This window comes from Amphibalanus amphitrite, unplaced genomic scaffold (genome assembly GCF_019059575.1).
Source record: "Amphibalanus amphitrite isolate SeventyFive unplaced genomic scaffold, NRLGWU_Aamphi_draft 000177F_arrow, whole genome shotgun sequence".
NCBI lineage: Eukaryota > Metazoa > Arthropoda > Thecostraca > Balanomorpha > Balanidae > Amphibalanus > Amphibalanus amphitrite.
Genome location: NW_024881672.1, coordinates 829,982 through 845,132, shown reverse-complemented (window position 1 = coordinate 845,132; position 15,151 = coordinate 829,982). Strand labels below are relative to the sequence as shown.

General features: G+C 50.6%; 1 protein-coding gene across 1 annotated transcript; it reads left to right on the top strand.

The window, feature by feature from the left end:
- The first annotated feature begins 2,530 nt into the window (after positions 1 to 2,530).
- Positions 2,531 to 6,178, top strand: LOC122383931. The gene has a single exon (XM_043370814.1). It carries the CDS (start codon positions 2,531 to 2,533, stop codon positions 6,176 to 6,178), a length of 3,648 nt encoding a protein of 1,215 aa, XP_043226749.1.
- Positions 6,179 to 15,151: the final 8,973 nt, after the last annotated feature.

Sequence of the window (15,151 nt, the reverse complement as noted above, 5' to 3'; positions counted from 1 at the left end):
AACTCACCGAATAAAATACAGTCCACATCCAACCAGAAAAGAACTCCGAACGACAGTTTGTCGGCGACATTTGCTGGTCCTCCGGGCCGGATCCTGAACTATGGCAAGTGGAGAAGCAAGCCCGTCTCTAGAGCGAATGGGGGAAAGTGACAAAGAAGAAACCGCTGACATGGAAGAAGTACCAGCTGAACCAGCCGCTGCAGGTCAAGGACAAGCTGCAGTGACTACAGCCCAAGAGGAACCACGAGAAGGCCAATGCTCCAACGGGGAGTGGCGGCACCTCAGACAGGTGAGAGGTCGTCATCGGGCGGCTCTCACAAGGATTTTCCGGCGCGCTGAAGCTCTCGTGACAGATAGAGCCTCACGCGTCCAGCTTGGAAATATCCGCAGAGAAATGGACAGCGCTTTCCAAGCGTTGATGGCCGTTCACGAATGTATCTCTGGATACACGCAGAGTGAGGAAGAAAAAGAAAATGAGGCTCAGTACTTAAACGAAGTTCGTACGGAGAAAGAGAGAATCGAGGAGAAAATCGAGACTTTCATGACAAGCACCACAGACGAACTACAGCTGACCTCTACGAGACAGACTGACTTCAGCGAGGATGGAGGAGGGCAACCTGAAGACGGCTTGGGACGCTCAGTGTCACGCATGACCCGTAGCGTCGCTCGCCGAGCAAGGTCACAGGTTAGTGGCAGCTCGGCGGCCTCTCAGGCATCAGCTGAAGCCAGGATATCATCCAAACTGAAGGAGTTGCGTGTGCGCCAGCTGGAGCGAGAAAGGACACGAGAACAAGAGCTGCGCGAACAAGAACAAAAGATAAAGCAACAAGAGCAAGAACTGCAATACGAGAGAGACCTTCAGAAAGCCAGAGATGAAGCTGAAGCTGCCCGACTGGAGGCGGACCTGAGGGAAGAAATGGAAGACGAGCTCAATGCAGACAGGCGAGACGATTTTGTGGATGAAAATCTGGGAGAACCAATCACCGAGAAAAGCGTTTCTCAAAGGCCGAACTGCTCCAGATCACAACTTCGTTTCTCCGAGCCAGTCTCCATTACGCCCAGAGAACCTCTAGAACCTCTAACCGAAATCAGAGAAGAACCTCCGCAACTAGAACCTCCACGAATGGCGCCCAGTCCCGGTATGTCCACAAGCCAGACGTCATGGATAGATCAGCTGCGACCGACAGCTGCACCACGTCCGGCTCCTACGACATCCGCGTTCACGAAGAGCATCCCCCGTCTCCAGCTGCCGACCTTCTCAGGCAAGCCGTCTGAGTGGCCGCGCTGGATCGGACTGTTCCGAGCGCTCGTGCACGACCAGCCATCGCTCAGCGACGCGGAAAGAATGGCTCATCTGCAAGTGTCAGTGATGGGACAAGCGCAAGAAGCCATCGCTGGCATGTTATTTGACGGCAACCTCTACCAACAAGCCCTCAAAACTCTACAAGATCGTTTCGGCCGAAGCACGGATGTGATTAAGGTACATCTCGAGAAAGTGTTCTCGGCTGAACCTCCTCAGAAGAACAGTGTTCGATCGTTAGAGTACTTCCATTCCGCCCTGCACTGCGCGGTCACGCTCATGCAGGCCCAAGGATATGAGGCGGACCTGTACAGCACAGAGAATCTTCGAAGAACGGTGGTCAAACTGCCAGAATATCTACGGCGTGAATGGGGTAAACATGTGCTCGAACTCCACCCAAGACATCCATCACTCATCGACCTGGACGTTTGGCTGCTGAAGCAGGTCCAAATTGCATCGCTCTGCCAAACCGCTGAAACGCCGAGTGACAGGCGGGGGAGAACCAGAGACCAGACGACCAAGCGAGCAGCGCATGCTACCGCAACTTCGTCACCAGCCTCTCCATCAACGGCACAGAAACCAGGTGGGAATGCGTCGTGTCCGAAGTGCGGTGGCGAACACAGACTGCACCAGTGTCGTGAGTTCAAAAATCTGGACGTCGAAAGAAGAATCGACCTAATATTCGACAAGGGACTGTGCCTCTGGTGTCTGCAAAGGGGACATCTCGCCAGAGAATGTCACAACACCAAGCTCTGTGGTGTAAATGGGTGCCAGAGACGCCATAATCAGCTGATACATGGCAGCACCAAACGAACCACGCCCCTCACCGACCGCTCGGGAGCCGTAGCCAGTCAGCCTGCCAATGAAACAACTTCAGCGGCAGGAGGAGAAGAGGTACGTGTGGTGGCTGCATCTACCTCCATCGGAAAGACGGGCGGAACTCTTCTACAAATCGTTCCAGTTCGAATTCATGGAAAGAAGGCAGGAACTCACCGTGACACCTATGCTCTTCTCGATTCAGGGTCAGAATCTTCCTTCTGCAGTGAAGCTGTGCTGAACCAACTGGGAATCACAGGACAAGACGAACAGCTGTGTCTTCAGACGGTGGAAGGAACTGGAAAACCTCAAGCATCAACTAGAGTTAAGCTAGAGCTGAGCTCTGTGGCCCCTGGGGAAACTCGAAGAATCATCGTGCCTGATGCGTGGTCTGTTCCATCTCTCGACATCTCCATGCCGAACGTCTGCAAGAAGCAGCGGGAGAAGTGGCGTCACATCAAGGACTTGGACATTCCTCAGTGCTCCCATGGACAGGTGGAACTGTTGCTCGGAGCTAACGTCAGCGAGGCAGTCATCCAGCAAGAGGTCCGGGTGGGTCAACCAGGCCAACCGATAGCTGTACGTACTGCTTTTGGTTGGACCCTGACTGGCGCTGTGTCCGACCTGCACCCTGGAAAACATGGACGAACTAGAAGAGCGATGTTCATCCAGAAAGGCTCCGCTGCTGACGAGGAACTGGACAACATGCTGAAGGACTGGTGGACAACTGAATCCTTCGGAGCCAAGTATGAAAGGTCAGTGTCACAGTCGAAAGAAGACCGTCGAGCGCAAGAGCTTCTAGAGTCAACAACCACCAAGTTAACCGGCAACCGCTACGAGACTGGCCTCCTCTGGAAGACTGATGACGACACGCCGTTTCCAGACAGCAAGGTGATGGCTACAAAGAGACTACACGGCACCGAGAGGCGTCTGATAAACGATCAAGAGAAAGCAGCAGCTTACCAGGCCACGATCGATGCATATGTAAAAAAGGGCCACGCCAGAAAGCTGTCCAGGGAGGAGGCACAGCTCCGGCTGCCCAGACGCTGGTTCCTACCACACCATGCCGTGACTAATCCCAATAAGCCAGGCCGCCTCAGGATAGTCTTCGATGCGGCAGCCAGATCGTACGGAACATCGCTGAATGACAAGCTCCTGACTGGACCAGACCTGCTGAAGAACCTCACCGGCGTCCTGCTCCGTTTCCGAGAAGAAAAAGTCGGCATGGTGGCAGACATCCAAGAAATGTACCACCAGGTCCGTGTCATCGAGAAGGACCGACCTGCGCTCAGCTTCCTGTGGCGCGACCTGGATCAAACTAGAGAACCAGACATCTACGAGATGCAGGTGACCATCTTCGGCGCCAAATCGTCTCCAGCGTCTGCCAACTACGTCCTCCAAAGAACAGTCGCGGTCCATGGAGAAGACTGCGGGCTGCCAAAGAAGGCCGTGGAAACTGTGAAGAACAGTTTCTACATGGACGACTTCTTACGATCAGAAGAACATGAAGATGATGCGTTGAAGACGACGAAGCAGGTGACAGAGACACTCTCCCGAGGCGGCTTCCATCTATCCAAGTGGGTAAGCAACTCGCGGCGCGTCCTGGAGAGCATTCCCCGAGAGGAGCGCGCCCAGCCGGAACTAGACCTCACAGAAGCGGAGCTGCCCACACAAGGCGCCTTGGGAGTGGTCTGGGATGCTGAAAGGGACAGTCTGAGCTTCAGATTCCGAGACTCAAGCGTCCCGATGACAAAGCGGGGAGTCCTCCAAAGGACTGCGTCGATCTTCGACCCTCTGGGGATCGCCGCGCCCTTCGTCATCAGAGCCAAAATGTTCATGCAGCAGCTCTGGACCAAGCAACTGGACTGGGACGACGAGCTGGATCGTGAGGAGCAGAAAGAATGGGAAGAATGGCTCCAAGAACTGCCAGCACTGAGAAACATCAGTGTCCCACGCTGCCTCCGTCCAACATCAAGTGACACAATAGCGCGTGAGCTTCATGTCTTCTGCGACGCATCAGAGGGAGCGTTCGGAGCAGTCGCTTATCTCCGTACGACCTCACCAGACAGCACGCATCACTGCTCGTTCATCATGAGCAAGACACGAGTTGCACCGCTGAAGAGACTGTCGATCGTCAGACTGGAGCTGCAGGCAGCAGTGCTCGCAGTGCGCTTGGTGGACGCGCTCCAAAAGGAGATACCAGATCAAGTCAAGAAGGTCACCTACTGGAGCGACAGCCGGGTCGTCCTGCAGTACATCAGCAACGAGAGCAGACGATTCCATACATTCGTCTCAAACAGAGTGGCAGAAATCCACGACCTGTCAGACAAAGGTCAGTGGCGTCACTGCCCAGGACGACTCAACCCAGCCGATCTGTGCTCCAGGGGTGAGACAGTGAAGGAGCTCGCCGACAACCCTCTCTGGCTATCCGGCCCAGACTTCCTCCGACGCGACGAAGAAGGGTGGCCAGAGCAGCTTCACGTTCAGAAGCTGGCTGAAGAAGACGTAGAAGTGAAAGTTGGAGCCTTCGCCACAGTCACGGTGAGGGATCCAAAGGCAGCACTGCCGACACCGAGCAAATTCTCGTCTTGGACAAAATACAAGCGCACGGTGGCCTGGATCCTGCGCTTCCTCCGCAACTCGAAGCTGAAAGGCGAGCAGAAGCGACAGCGAAACCTAGGCCCACTGACCGTGTCAGAGCTCCATGACGCGGAGAAGACCATCCTCCAGATGGTGCACGCGGAGGCATACAGGACCGAGCTGCACCAGTTACAGGCGGGTCAGCAGCTCAACAAGAAGAGCGGCATCGCCGATCTGTCACCAATTCTGGACGCTGATGGCATCTTACGAGTCGGGGGGCGACTAGAGAATGCCCCACTCGACGAAGACGCTCGCCATCCCATTCTACTCCCAGCAGGTTCTGATGTGGCGAGGATGATCATCTACGAAACGCACCGTCAGCTCATGCACGCCGGCGCAGAACACACCCTGAACGAAGTTCGCCAGAAATTCTGGATTCCGAGGGGTCGTTCGCAGGTAAAACGAGTCCTTATCGACTGCGCCATCTGTCGCAAGAGAAGGGCGAGACCTCAGCCTCCAAGAATGGCCGATCTTCCCGCTGACCGGTTCAACACCTCCCACCCGTTCAGCTTCGTGGGGATCGACTATTTCGGACCGCTCACAGTCAGGCGGTTCCGAAAGACGGAAAAAAGGTACGGCCTGCTGGTGACGTGTCTGGCCACGCGAGCCATTCATCTGGAAGTGTCCAACAGCCTGGATACTGACAGCTTCCTGATGGCCTTCCGACGGTTCGTGGCACGCCGAGGTCGTCCAAAGAAGGTTTTCTCCGACAACGGAACAAACCTGAAAAGCGGTGAACGTGAACTCCGAGAGGCACTAACACAGTGGAACCAGCAAAGGATCTCTGACGAGCTGAGCCAGCAGCAGATCGAATGGTGTTTCAACCCACCAGCCGCGAGCCACATGGGCGGCATATGGGAAAGAATGATCGGCGCAGTCAAGAGAGCGCTATCGGTCGTGCTCGGCGGCGAGGTGACAACAGACGAGGTGCTGTCAACTGTCTTCTGCGAAATAGAGAGCATGATCAACAGTAGACCGCTGACACACGTCACAGACGATGTGAGAGACCTGACAGCTCTCACGCCGAACCATTATCTCCTGGGGAGGGGAAGCCGTTGTCTTCCCCCTGGAGTCTTCAGCAGCCAGGATCTGCACTCCAGAAAAAGATGGAGGTACGTTCAAGCACTGACGGACCATCTCTGGCGAAGATGGAAAAGGGAGTACCTCCATACCCTGATCCACAGGAGAAAATGGCAAGCTGACCAACGGAACCTAGCAGTCGGCGACGTGGTGCTGCTAGCAGAATCTGACACGCCCCGAGGTCACTGGCCGCTGGCGCGCGTGCTGCAAGTGTTCCCGGGGCCTGACGGCCGAGTCCGCGCCGTACAGCTGAAGACAGCAGCAGGTGGTACGTATACCCGGCCTGCCACGAAGGTGGCGCTTCTGGAACTTGCCCCGTCGCCTCCTCAGCCATCTCATTAGCCGACAGAACGCAAACAAGAAATGATGCTGGCTGGCTGTGGACTGTCGAGCCCACGCCCCCGAACGAGCTGAAGTAAGAAAGACTGTTGTGCGCGTACGTGCCTACCGACGCACTCACTCTTCATCTGTATTTTGCATTGCCTGAACCTGAACTTCATAACTCGCGCATGTGGCCGTTTGTGCTTTGTAGTTCGATTTAGGCGTGTAAATCGTACTTGTTTGAACGTCTTTGTCGGTGATCGTGTCATTTTGTGTTCTCCCTGTGGTCAAACACGGGGGTGGAGTGATGTCACCGACGAAAGTGTTCGGACCAACCCGCGCTACCGCTGTGCCGCCGTGATAGCCGGCCGGCCGCCGTGACACCGCGGCGCCGCCGCCGCTCGCTGCAGCCGTCCCGCCGCCGCACCGCCGTCACCCCGTCCAGACTCAGGATGAGTTGTGAGGCATTGTGCAGGGCGGGGCCGCGAGCAGACGCGGCCGGCGGTCGGTACGCGTGCCGCCGACGCTGCCGAGCCGTAGCAGCGCCGCGGCCGCCACCGAGACCGAGATATAAATTAAAGACACGTCGTTTTAAGGCACGTAGGCCGCCAAGCTGGCGCCTTCAGACACCTCCCCGCTGCAGTGCAAGTTCGCACTCGTTTTGCACACGTCTTAAGCATTGCGTATAAAATGTGGGTCACGTACGACCCCGGCAGAGTCTCACTTCGACCGTCGCGCTGTGCGCACGGACTGATCTGCCCCGCTCGACGCCTCGCCCGGCTGAGCGGGGACAGAGCACAGAAGCACGCGCGCAGACCGACTCTCCTGCGCGCAGCCGCGCCCGGCGGGGCAGTGTCAGTGCTTCAGATTGTACAGCGAAAGTGAATTGTGCTCCGTGTCTGCGTGTTTCATCTACCAGTTTTCTTCACAACTGCTTCCGCTTCTTGCTTCGCGTATACTTCAATAAATCCTCTACGGGAAATCTTCACGTCTATCTACTACTGAAAATCGCCGAATATCAAAAACCCAGGAGCTCACATAGCAGGCGGGCGGGCTACGAATGTCGCACAAACTCACCGAATAAAATACAGTCCACATCCAACCAGAAAAGAACTCCGAACGACAGTTTGTCGGCGACAGGCACGTCAAATTACCCTGCTTCAGCCGGCAGCAACAGCATCACTCACCGAACCGGCATAACCCCGATGACGGCAACAATAAAATTCAGGTGTTCACTCTCCGGCACCGATCGCAATTCAATAGACCGGTCTATCGCGGTATACATCACGGCATATCACTCAATAGACAATTCGACAGGTCTATTGCGCTCCGCCGGACCGACCCAGCTGCGGGCGTCACAGAGCCGCGGCCGCCGTAACTCATGCACGGCACCCCTACCTCAAATGCACCGGAGTGCGCACTGCGCACACCGCACACCAGCCAGCACACTAGCCAGCACACGGAACGACCCGGTATGCGGGTCGACCCACAGCGTACAGCCGGATAGTGGAGCAGCGTTCCGAACTTCGTATATGATCGGATCAGTTGGCAAAATTGATACCCCTTATTGGCCAACCATAAAAAAGGATACGGCTCAGATACATTGGATTACATTGGATTATTGAACATACATTGGATTCGAGTCCTCGCCAGGACATGTTTAAGCTTTGAATGACAGCTATCTTTTACATAGATAATGAGTACAAAAGGGAGCCAATTATGCAGGAAGTGCCTCTGCTTGTGCTCAATATGTATGCTACCATTCTCATCTGACTCAGTCCTACAGTCTACAGTCTACAGTCCTACAGCAGGCACCTTGCTGCTTTCTGTCCAGGAGCCGACCAGCGACCACCGTTCTATTTTCACCGGGCGCACTGCACCGTCGACAGAGGCGAGTTATTGATTTAATTAGCGTATGCGGCTGTTGACAGGAAGCCGGGCGAGTGCAGGCGCGAAGCCCCGCCGGCGCACCGCCGACTACCTGTGATACGATTAACTGGCGGCGGCTCCGGTCTACCCAAGATGGCCGCCGGCTCCGCCCGTCACGGCGCAGGCCGGCCGGTCGATGCTCAAAGCCTCCGCGTCAGAGGCGACAGAATTCATATTTGAAATAGGACATGACGCATTTTGCAACATGGTGGATGAATACTGCACCAGTGAACCATGTCAGGGTAAACTAGGGAAAGGAGCAGCCAAAATTGGTCATTTTCCCATGCGTTGTTTTGAGATGCTCCCGTGCGCCCTGCATTCTCTGCGACCGCCAGCGCATAGGAGAATATAATGGTCTGCGGCTTACTTAAGTCGAGCTCAATGCTGTACCATGATTGAATGGCCTACAAAGAACGTCCTTCAAGCTGGGCTTTGCCGGAAACCCGCTTTTTTAAACCTAACGGTTAGCATACCCACGAACAGTGTGGGTGCCGCCTTGTTAAAGGGACACTCCCACCTTAACATTAGTTTTGAGTTGAGATAGCCAAATTGGTGGCCATGGCCTGCAAATACCGGTTTGGGCACTCACAACATCGAAAAATGCTTTAAAGGGACCCTCCCACCTTAACATTAGATTTGAGTTGAGATAGCCAAAATGGGGTCCCTGGCTCACAATTACCGGTTTCGGCACTCACAACATCGAGAAATGCCTTAAATCGGAAATATTGAATTTCAAAATTGCAGCATTTTGATTCAGAGGGGCTAATGCTGAGGAATACCCCTCTGAATGTGTGACGTCAGCGCAGATATCTAACGATTTTTAAATGTTTGACTAAAACGTTTTGTAGCACGCGGTGGTATATGCTGTTTGCGCGCAACATCTGCCGCAAACGCCGCACTTCTAAAATAAAGTCGCTAGAAACAGCGGAGATCCCAAAAAAGTAAACAAAAGTAAAAGTCTAATATCTTGAAAACCGGTGAATATTTTTCGGTGAAATTTGGTAGATATTCGTTTTTGCTCTTTCTGAACCGAGCGACATCACTTTCATGCCGATTCATAAACTTTTTTGAAGGTGGGAGGGTCCCTTTAATTCGAAGATATGGAATTTCAAACTTGCAGTTTTCGGATTCTAAGGGGCTAATGCATTGGAATGCCCCCTTAGAATTTGTGACGTCAGCGGAGATCTAACGATTTTTAAATCTTAGACTAAAACCATCGTTAACACGTGGTGGTATACGCTGCTTTGCGCGCAACGTCTGCCGCACTTTAGGGCTGCCAAATTATTGCTTCCAAATAAAGTCGCTATAAGATCCCAAAAAGAAGTAAACAAAAGTAAAAGCCTAATATCTTGAAAACCAGTGAATATTTTTCGGTGAAATTTGGTAGATATTCGTTTTCGCTCTTTCTGAACCAAGGGACATCACTTTCATGCCAATTCATTAACTTTTTTGAAGGTGGGAGGGTCCCTTTAACTAAAGATCGACCTTTTCAGTGGACATTATGCAAGAGGAGATGCAATCACGTCTATCAATTCAGCAGCAACGAATATCAGCCTCACAGCAGCATATTTCGGGGTCTTTCGATTTGGCTGAAAATCGGTATACAGGGCCTCCTCGATGCGCTGATTCCGAAAATGTACCTCTTTGGGGTGGTATTTTGGAACGTTAACGAGTTAACGGCCATTTAACATTTTAACGGGAAACGGCGGGGTCTTTCGATTTGGCTGAAAATCGTTATACAGGGCCTTCTCGATGCACTGATTAAGAAAATGTACCTCTTTGGGGTGGTATTTTGCACCGTTAACGAGTTAACGGCCAGTTAACATTTTAACGGGAAACAGCGGGGTCTTTCGATTTAGCTGAAAATCGGTGTACAGGGCCTTCTCGATGCGCTGATTCCGAAAATGTACCTCTTTGGGGTGGTATTTTGCATCGTTAACGAGTTAACGGCCAGTTAACATTTTAACGGGAAACAGCGGGGTCTTTCGATTTGGCTGAAAATCGGTGTACAGGGCCTTCTGGATGCGCTGATTCCGAAAATGTACCTCTTTAGGGTGGTATTTTGCACCGTTAACGAGTTAACGACCAATTAACATTTTAACGGGAAACGGCGGGGTCTTTCGATTTGGCTAAAAATCAGTATACAGGGCCTTCTCGATGCGCTGATTTCGAAAATGTGCCTCTTTGAAGTGGTATTTTGCATCGTTAACGAGTTAACGATCCGTTAACATTTCAGCAGCATATATCGATTTCAGCAGCAAATTTTCGGGGTCTTCCGATTTGGCTTAAAATCGGTGTACAGGGTCTCCTCGATGCGCTGATTCCGAAAATGTGCCTCTTTGGGGTGGTATTTTGCAACGTTAACGAGTTAACGACCAATTAACATTTTAACGGGAAACAGTGGGGTCTTTCGATTTGGCTGAAAATTGGTAAAAAGGCCCCCTCGATGCGCTGATTCCGAAAATGTACCTCTTTGGGGTGGTATTTTGCACCGTTAACGAGTTAACGACCAATTAACATTTTAACGGGAAACGGCGGGGTCTTTCGATTTGGCTAAAAATCGGTATACAGGGCCTCCTTGATGCGCTGATTCCGAAAATGTACCTCTTTGGGGTGGTATTTTGCACCGTTAACGAGTTAACGACCAATTAACATTTTAACGGGAAACAGCGGGTTCTTTCCATTTGGCTGAAAATCGGTATACAGGGCCTCCTCGATGCGCTGATTCCGAAAATGTACCTCTTTGGGGTGGTATTTTGCATCGTTAACGAGTTAACGATCCGTTAACATTTCAGCAGCATATATCGATTTCAGCAGCAAATTTTCGGGGTCTTTCGATTTGGCTTAAAATCGGTGTACAGGGTGTCCTCGATGCGCTGATTCCGAAAATGTACCTCTTTGGGGTGATATTTTGCAACGTTAACGAGTTAACGGCCATTTAACATTTTAACGGGAAACGGCGGGGTCTTTCGATTTGGCTGAAAATCGTTATACAGGGCCTTCTCGATGCGCTGATTCCGAAAATGTACCTCTTTGGGATGGTATTTTGCACCGTTAACGAGTTATCGGCCAGTTAACATTTAAACGGGAAACAGCGGGGTCTTTCGATTTAGCTGAAAATCGGTGTACAGGGCCTTCTCGATGCGCTGATTCCGAAAATGTACCTCTTTGGGGTGGTATTTTGCATCGTTAACGAGTTAACGGCCAGTTAACATTTTAACGGGAAACAGCGGGGTCTTTCGATTTGGCTGAAAATCGGTGTACAGGGCCTTCTGGATGCGCTGATTCCGAAAATGTACCTCTTTAGGGTGGTATTTTGCACCGTTAACGAGTTAACGACCAATTAACATTTTAACGGGAAACGGCGGGGTCTTTCGATTTGGCTAAAATTCAGTATACAGGGCCTTCTCGATGCGCTGATTTCGAAAATGTGCCTCTTTGAAGTGGTATTTTGCATCGTTAACGAGTTAACGATCCGTTAACATTTCAGCAGCATGCATCGATTTCAGCAGCAAATTTTCGGGGTCTTCCGATTTGGCTTAAAATCGGTGTACAGGGTCTCCTCGATGCGCTGATTCCGAAAATGTGCCTCTTTGGGGTGGTATTTTGCACCGTTAACGAGTTAACGACCAATTAACATTTTAACGGGAAACAGTGGGGTCTTTCGATTTGGCTGAAAATTGGTAAAAAGGCCCCCTCGATGCGCTGATTCCGAAAATGTACCTCTTTGGGGTGGTATTTTGCACCGTTAACGAGTTAACGACCAATTAACATTTTAACGGGAAACGGCGAGGGTCTTTCGATTTGGCTAAAAATCGGTATACAGGGCCTCCTTGATGCGCTAATTCCGAAAATGTACCTCTTTGGGGTGGTATTTTGCACCGTTAACGAGTTAACGACCAATTAACATTTTAACGGGAAACAGCGGGTTCTTTCGATTTGGCTGAAAATCGGTATACAGGGCCTCCTCGATGCGCTGATTTCGAAAATGTACCTCTTTGGGGTGGTATTTTGCATCGTTAACGAGTTAACGATCCGTTAACATTTCAGCAGCATATATCGATTTCAGCAGCAAATTTTCGGGGTCTTTCGATTTGGCTTAAAATCGGTGTACAGGGTCTCCTCGATGCGCTGATTCCGAAAATGTACCTCTTTGGGGTGGTATTTTGCACTGTTAACGAGTTAACGGCCAGTTAACATTTTAACGGGAAACAGCGGGGTCTTTCGATTTGGCTGAAAATTGGTGTACAGGGTCTCCTCGATGCGCTGATTCCGAAAATGTACCTCTTTGGGGTGGTATTTTGCACCGTTAACAAGTTAACGGCCAGTTAACATTTTAACGGGAAACAGCGGGGTCTTTCGATTTGGCTGAAAATCGATGTCCAGGGCCTTCTCGATGCGCTGATTCCGAAAATGTACCTCTTCGGGGTGGTATTTTACACCGTTAACGGGTTAACGACCAATTAACATTTTAACGGGAAACAGCGGGGTCTTTCGATTTGGCTGAAAATCAGTATACAGTGCCTCCTCGATGCGCTGATTCCGAAAATGTACCTCTTTGGGGTGGTATTTTGCACCGTTAACGAGTTAACGGCCAGTTAACATTTTAACGGAAATGGCGGGGTCTATCGAATTGGCTGAAAATCGGTATACAGGGCCTTCTCGATGCGCTGATTCCGAAAATGTACCTCTTGGGGGTGGTATTTTGCACCGTTAACGAGTTAACGACCAATTAACATTTTAACGGGAAACGGCCAGGTCTTTCGATTTGGCTGAAAATCAGTATACAGGGCCTTCTCGATGTGCTGATTTCTTAAATGTGCCTCTTTGAGGTGGTATTTTGCATCGTTAACGAGTTAACGATCCGTTAACATTTCAGCAGCATATATCGATTACAGCAGCAAATTTTCGGGGTCTTTCGATTTGGCTTAAAATCGGTGTACAGGGTCTCCTCGATGCGCTGATTCCGAAAATGTACCTCTTTGGGGTGGTATTTTGCACCGTTAACGAGTTAACGACCAATTAACATTTTAACGGGAAACGGCTTGGTCTTTCGATTTGGCTAAAAATCAGTATACAGGGCCTCCTTGATGCGCTGATTCCGAAAATTTACCTCTTTGGGGTGGTATTTTGTACCGTTAACGAGTTAACGACCAATTAACATTTTAACGGGAAACAGCGGGGTCTTTCGATTTGGCTGAAAATCGGTATACAGGGCCTCCTCGATGCGCTGATTCCGAAAATGTACCTCTTTGGGGTGGTATTTTGCACCGTTAACGAGTTAACGGCCAGTTAACATTTTAACGGGAAACAGCAAGGTCTTTCGATTTGGCTGAAAATCGGTGTCCAGGGCCTTCTCGATGCGCTGATTCCGAAAATGTACAGGTCTCGCGAGATTAAGCGGTAGGTTTTGCACTTTTACATTTCCGGTTATATCTCAGAAACTAATCGATCTACGATGAAGCCATTTTACACGATCATGGCCGGCTTGTTACCCAACAAGTCGATCGCATCTTCAACACTTAAAAGCTTAAGACGACGAAGATATAGCCTGAAGTACACTTAATTTCCTAGGTGCAAAACCTACCGCTAAAACCCGCGAGACCTGCACCTCTTTGGGGTGGTATTTTGCACCGTTAACGAGTTAACGACCAATTAACATTTTAACGGGAAACGGGCGGGTAAAATGTTATTTGGTCGTTAATCGTTAACGGTGCAAAATACCACCCCGAAGAGGTACATTTTCGGAATCAGCGCATCGAGAAGGCCCTGTATACCGATTTTCAGCCAAATCGAAAGACCCCGCCGTTTCCCGTTAAAATGTTAAATGGCCGTTAACTCGTTAACGGTGCAAAATACCACAGCAAAGAGTTACATTTTCGGAATCAGCGCATCGAGGAGGCCCTGTATACCGATTTTCAGCCAATTCGATAGACCCCGCCGTTTCCCGTTAAATATTAACTGGCCGTTAACTCGTTAACGGTGCAAAATACCGCCCCAAAGAGGTACATTTTCGGAATCAGCGCATCGAGGAAGCACTGTATACCGATTTTCAGTCAAATCGAAAGACCCCGAAAATTTGCTACTGAAATCGATAATGCTGTTGAAATGTTAACGGTTCGTTAACTCGTTAACGGTGCAAAATACCACCCTAAAGAGGTGAATTTTCGGCATCAGCGCATCAAGGAGGCCCTGTATACCGATTTTCAGCCAAATTGATAGACCCCGCCGTTTCCCGTTAAAATGTTAAATGGCCGTTAACTCGTTAACGGTGCAAAATACCACCCCAAAGAGGTACTTTTTCGGAATCAGCGCATCGAGGAGGCACTGTATACCGATTTTCAGCCAAATCGAAAGACCCCAAAAATTTTCTGCTGAAATCGATATTTCCTGCTGAAATGTTAACGGTTCGTTAACTCGTTAACGGTGCAAAATACCACCCCAAAAAGGCACATTTTCGAAATCAGCGCATCGAGGAGGCCTTGTATACCGATTTTCAGATAAATCGAAAGACCCCGCCGTTTCCGGTTAAAATGTTATTTGGTTGTTAACTCGTTAACGGTGCAAAATACCACCCTAAAGAGGTACATTTTCGGAATGAGCGCATCGAGGAGGCCCTGTATACCGATTTTCAGCCAAATCGAAAGACCCCGCCGTTTCCCGTTAAAATGTTAAATGGCCGTTAACTCGTTAACGGTGCAAAATACCACCCCAAAGAGGTACATTTTCGGAATCAGCGCATCGAGGAGGCCCTGTATACCGATTTTCAGCCAAATCGATAGACCCCGCCGTTTCCCGTTAAAATGTTAAATGGCCGTTAACTCGTTAACGGTGCAAAATACCACCCCAAAGAGGCGCATTTTCGGAATCAGCGCATCGAGGAGGCACTGTATACCGATTTTCAGCCAAATCGAAAGACCCCGAAAATTTGTTGCTGAAATCGATATATGCTGCTGAAATGTTAACGGCTCGTTAACTCGTTAACGGTGCAAAATACCACCCCAAAGAGGCACATTTTCGAAATCAGCGCATCGAGGAGGCCCTGTATACCGATTTTCAGCGAAA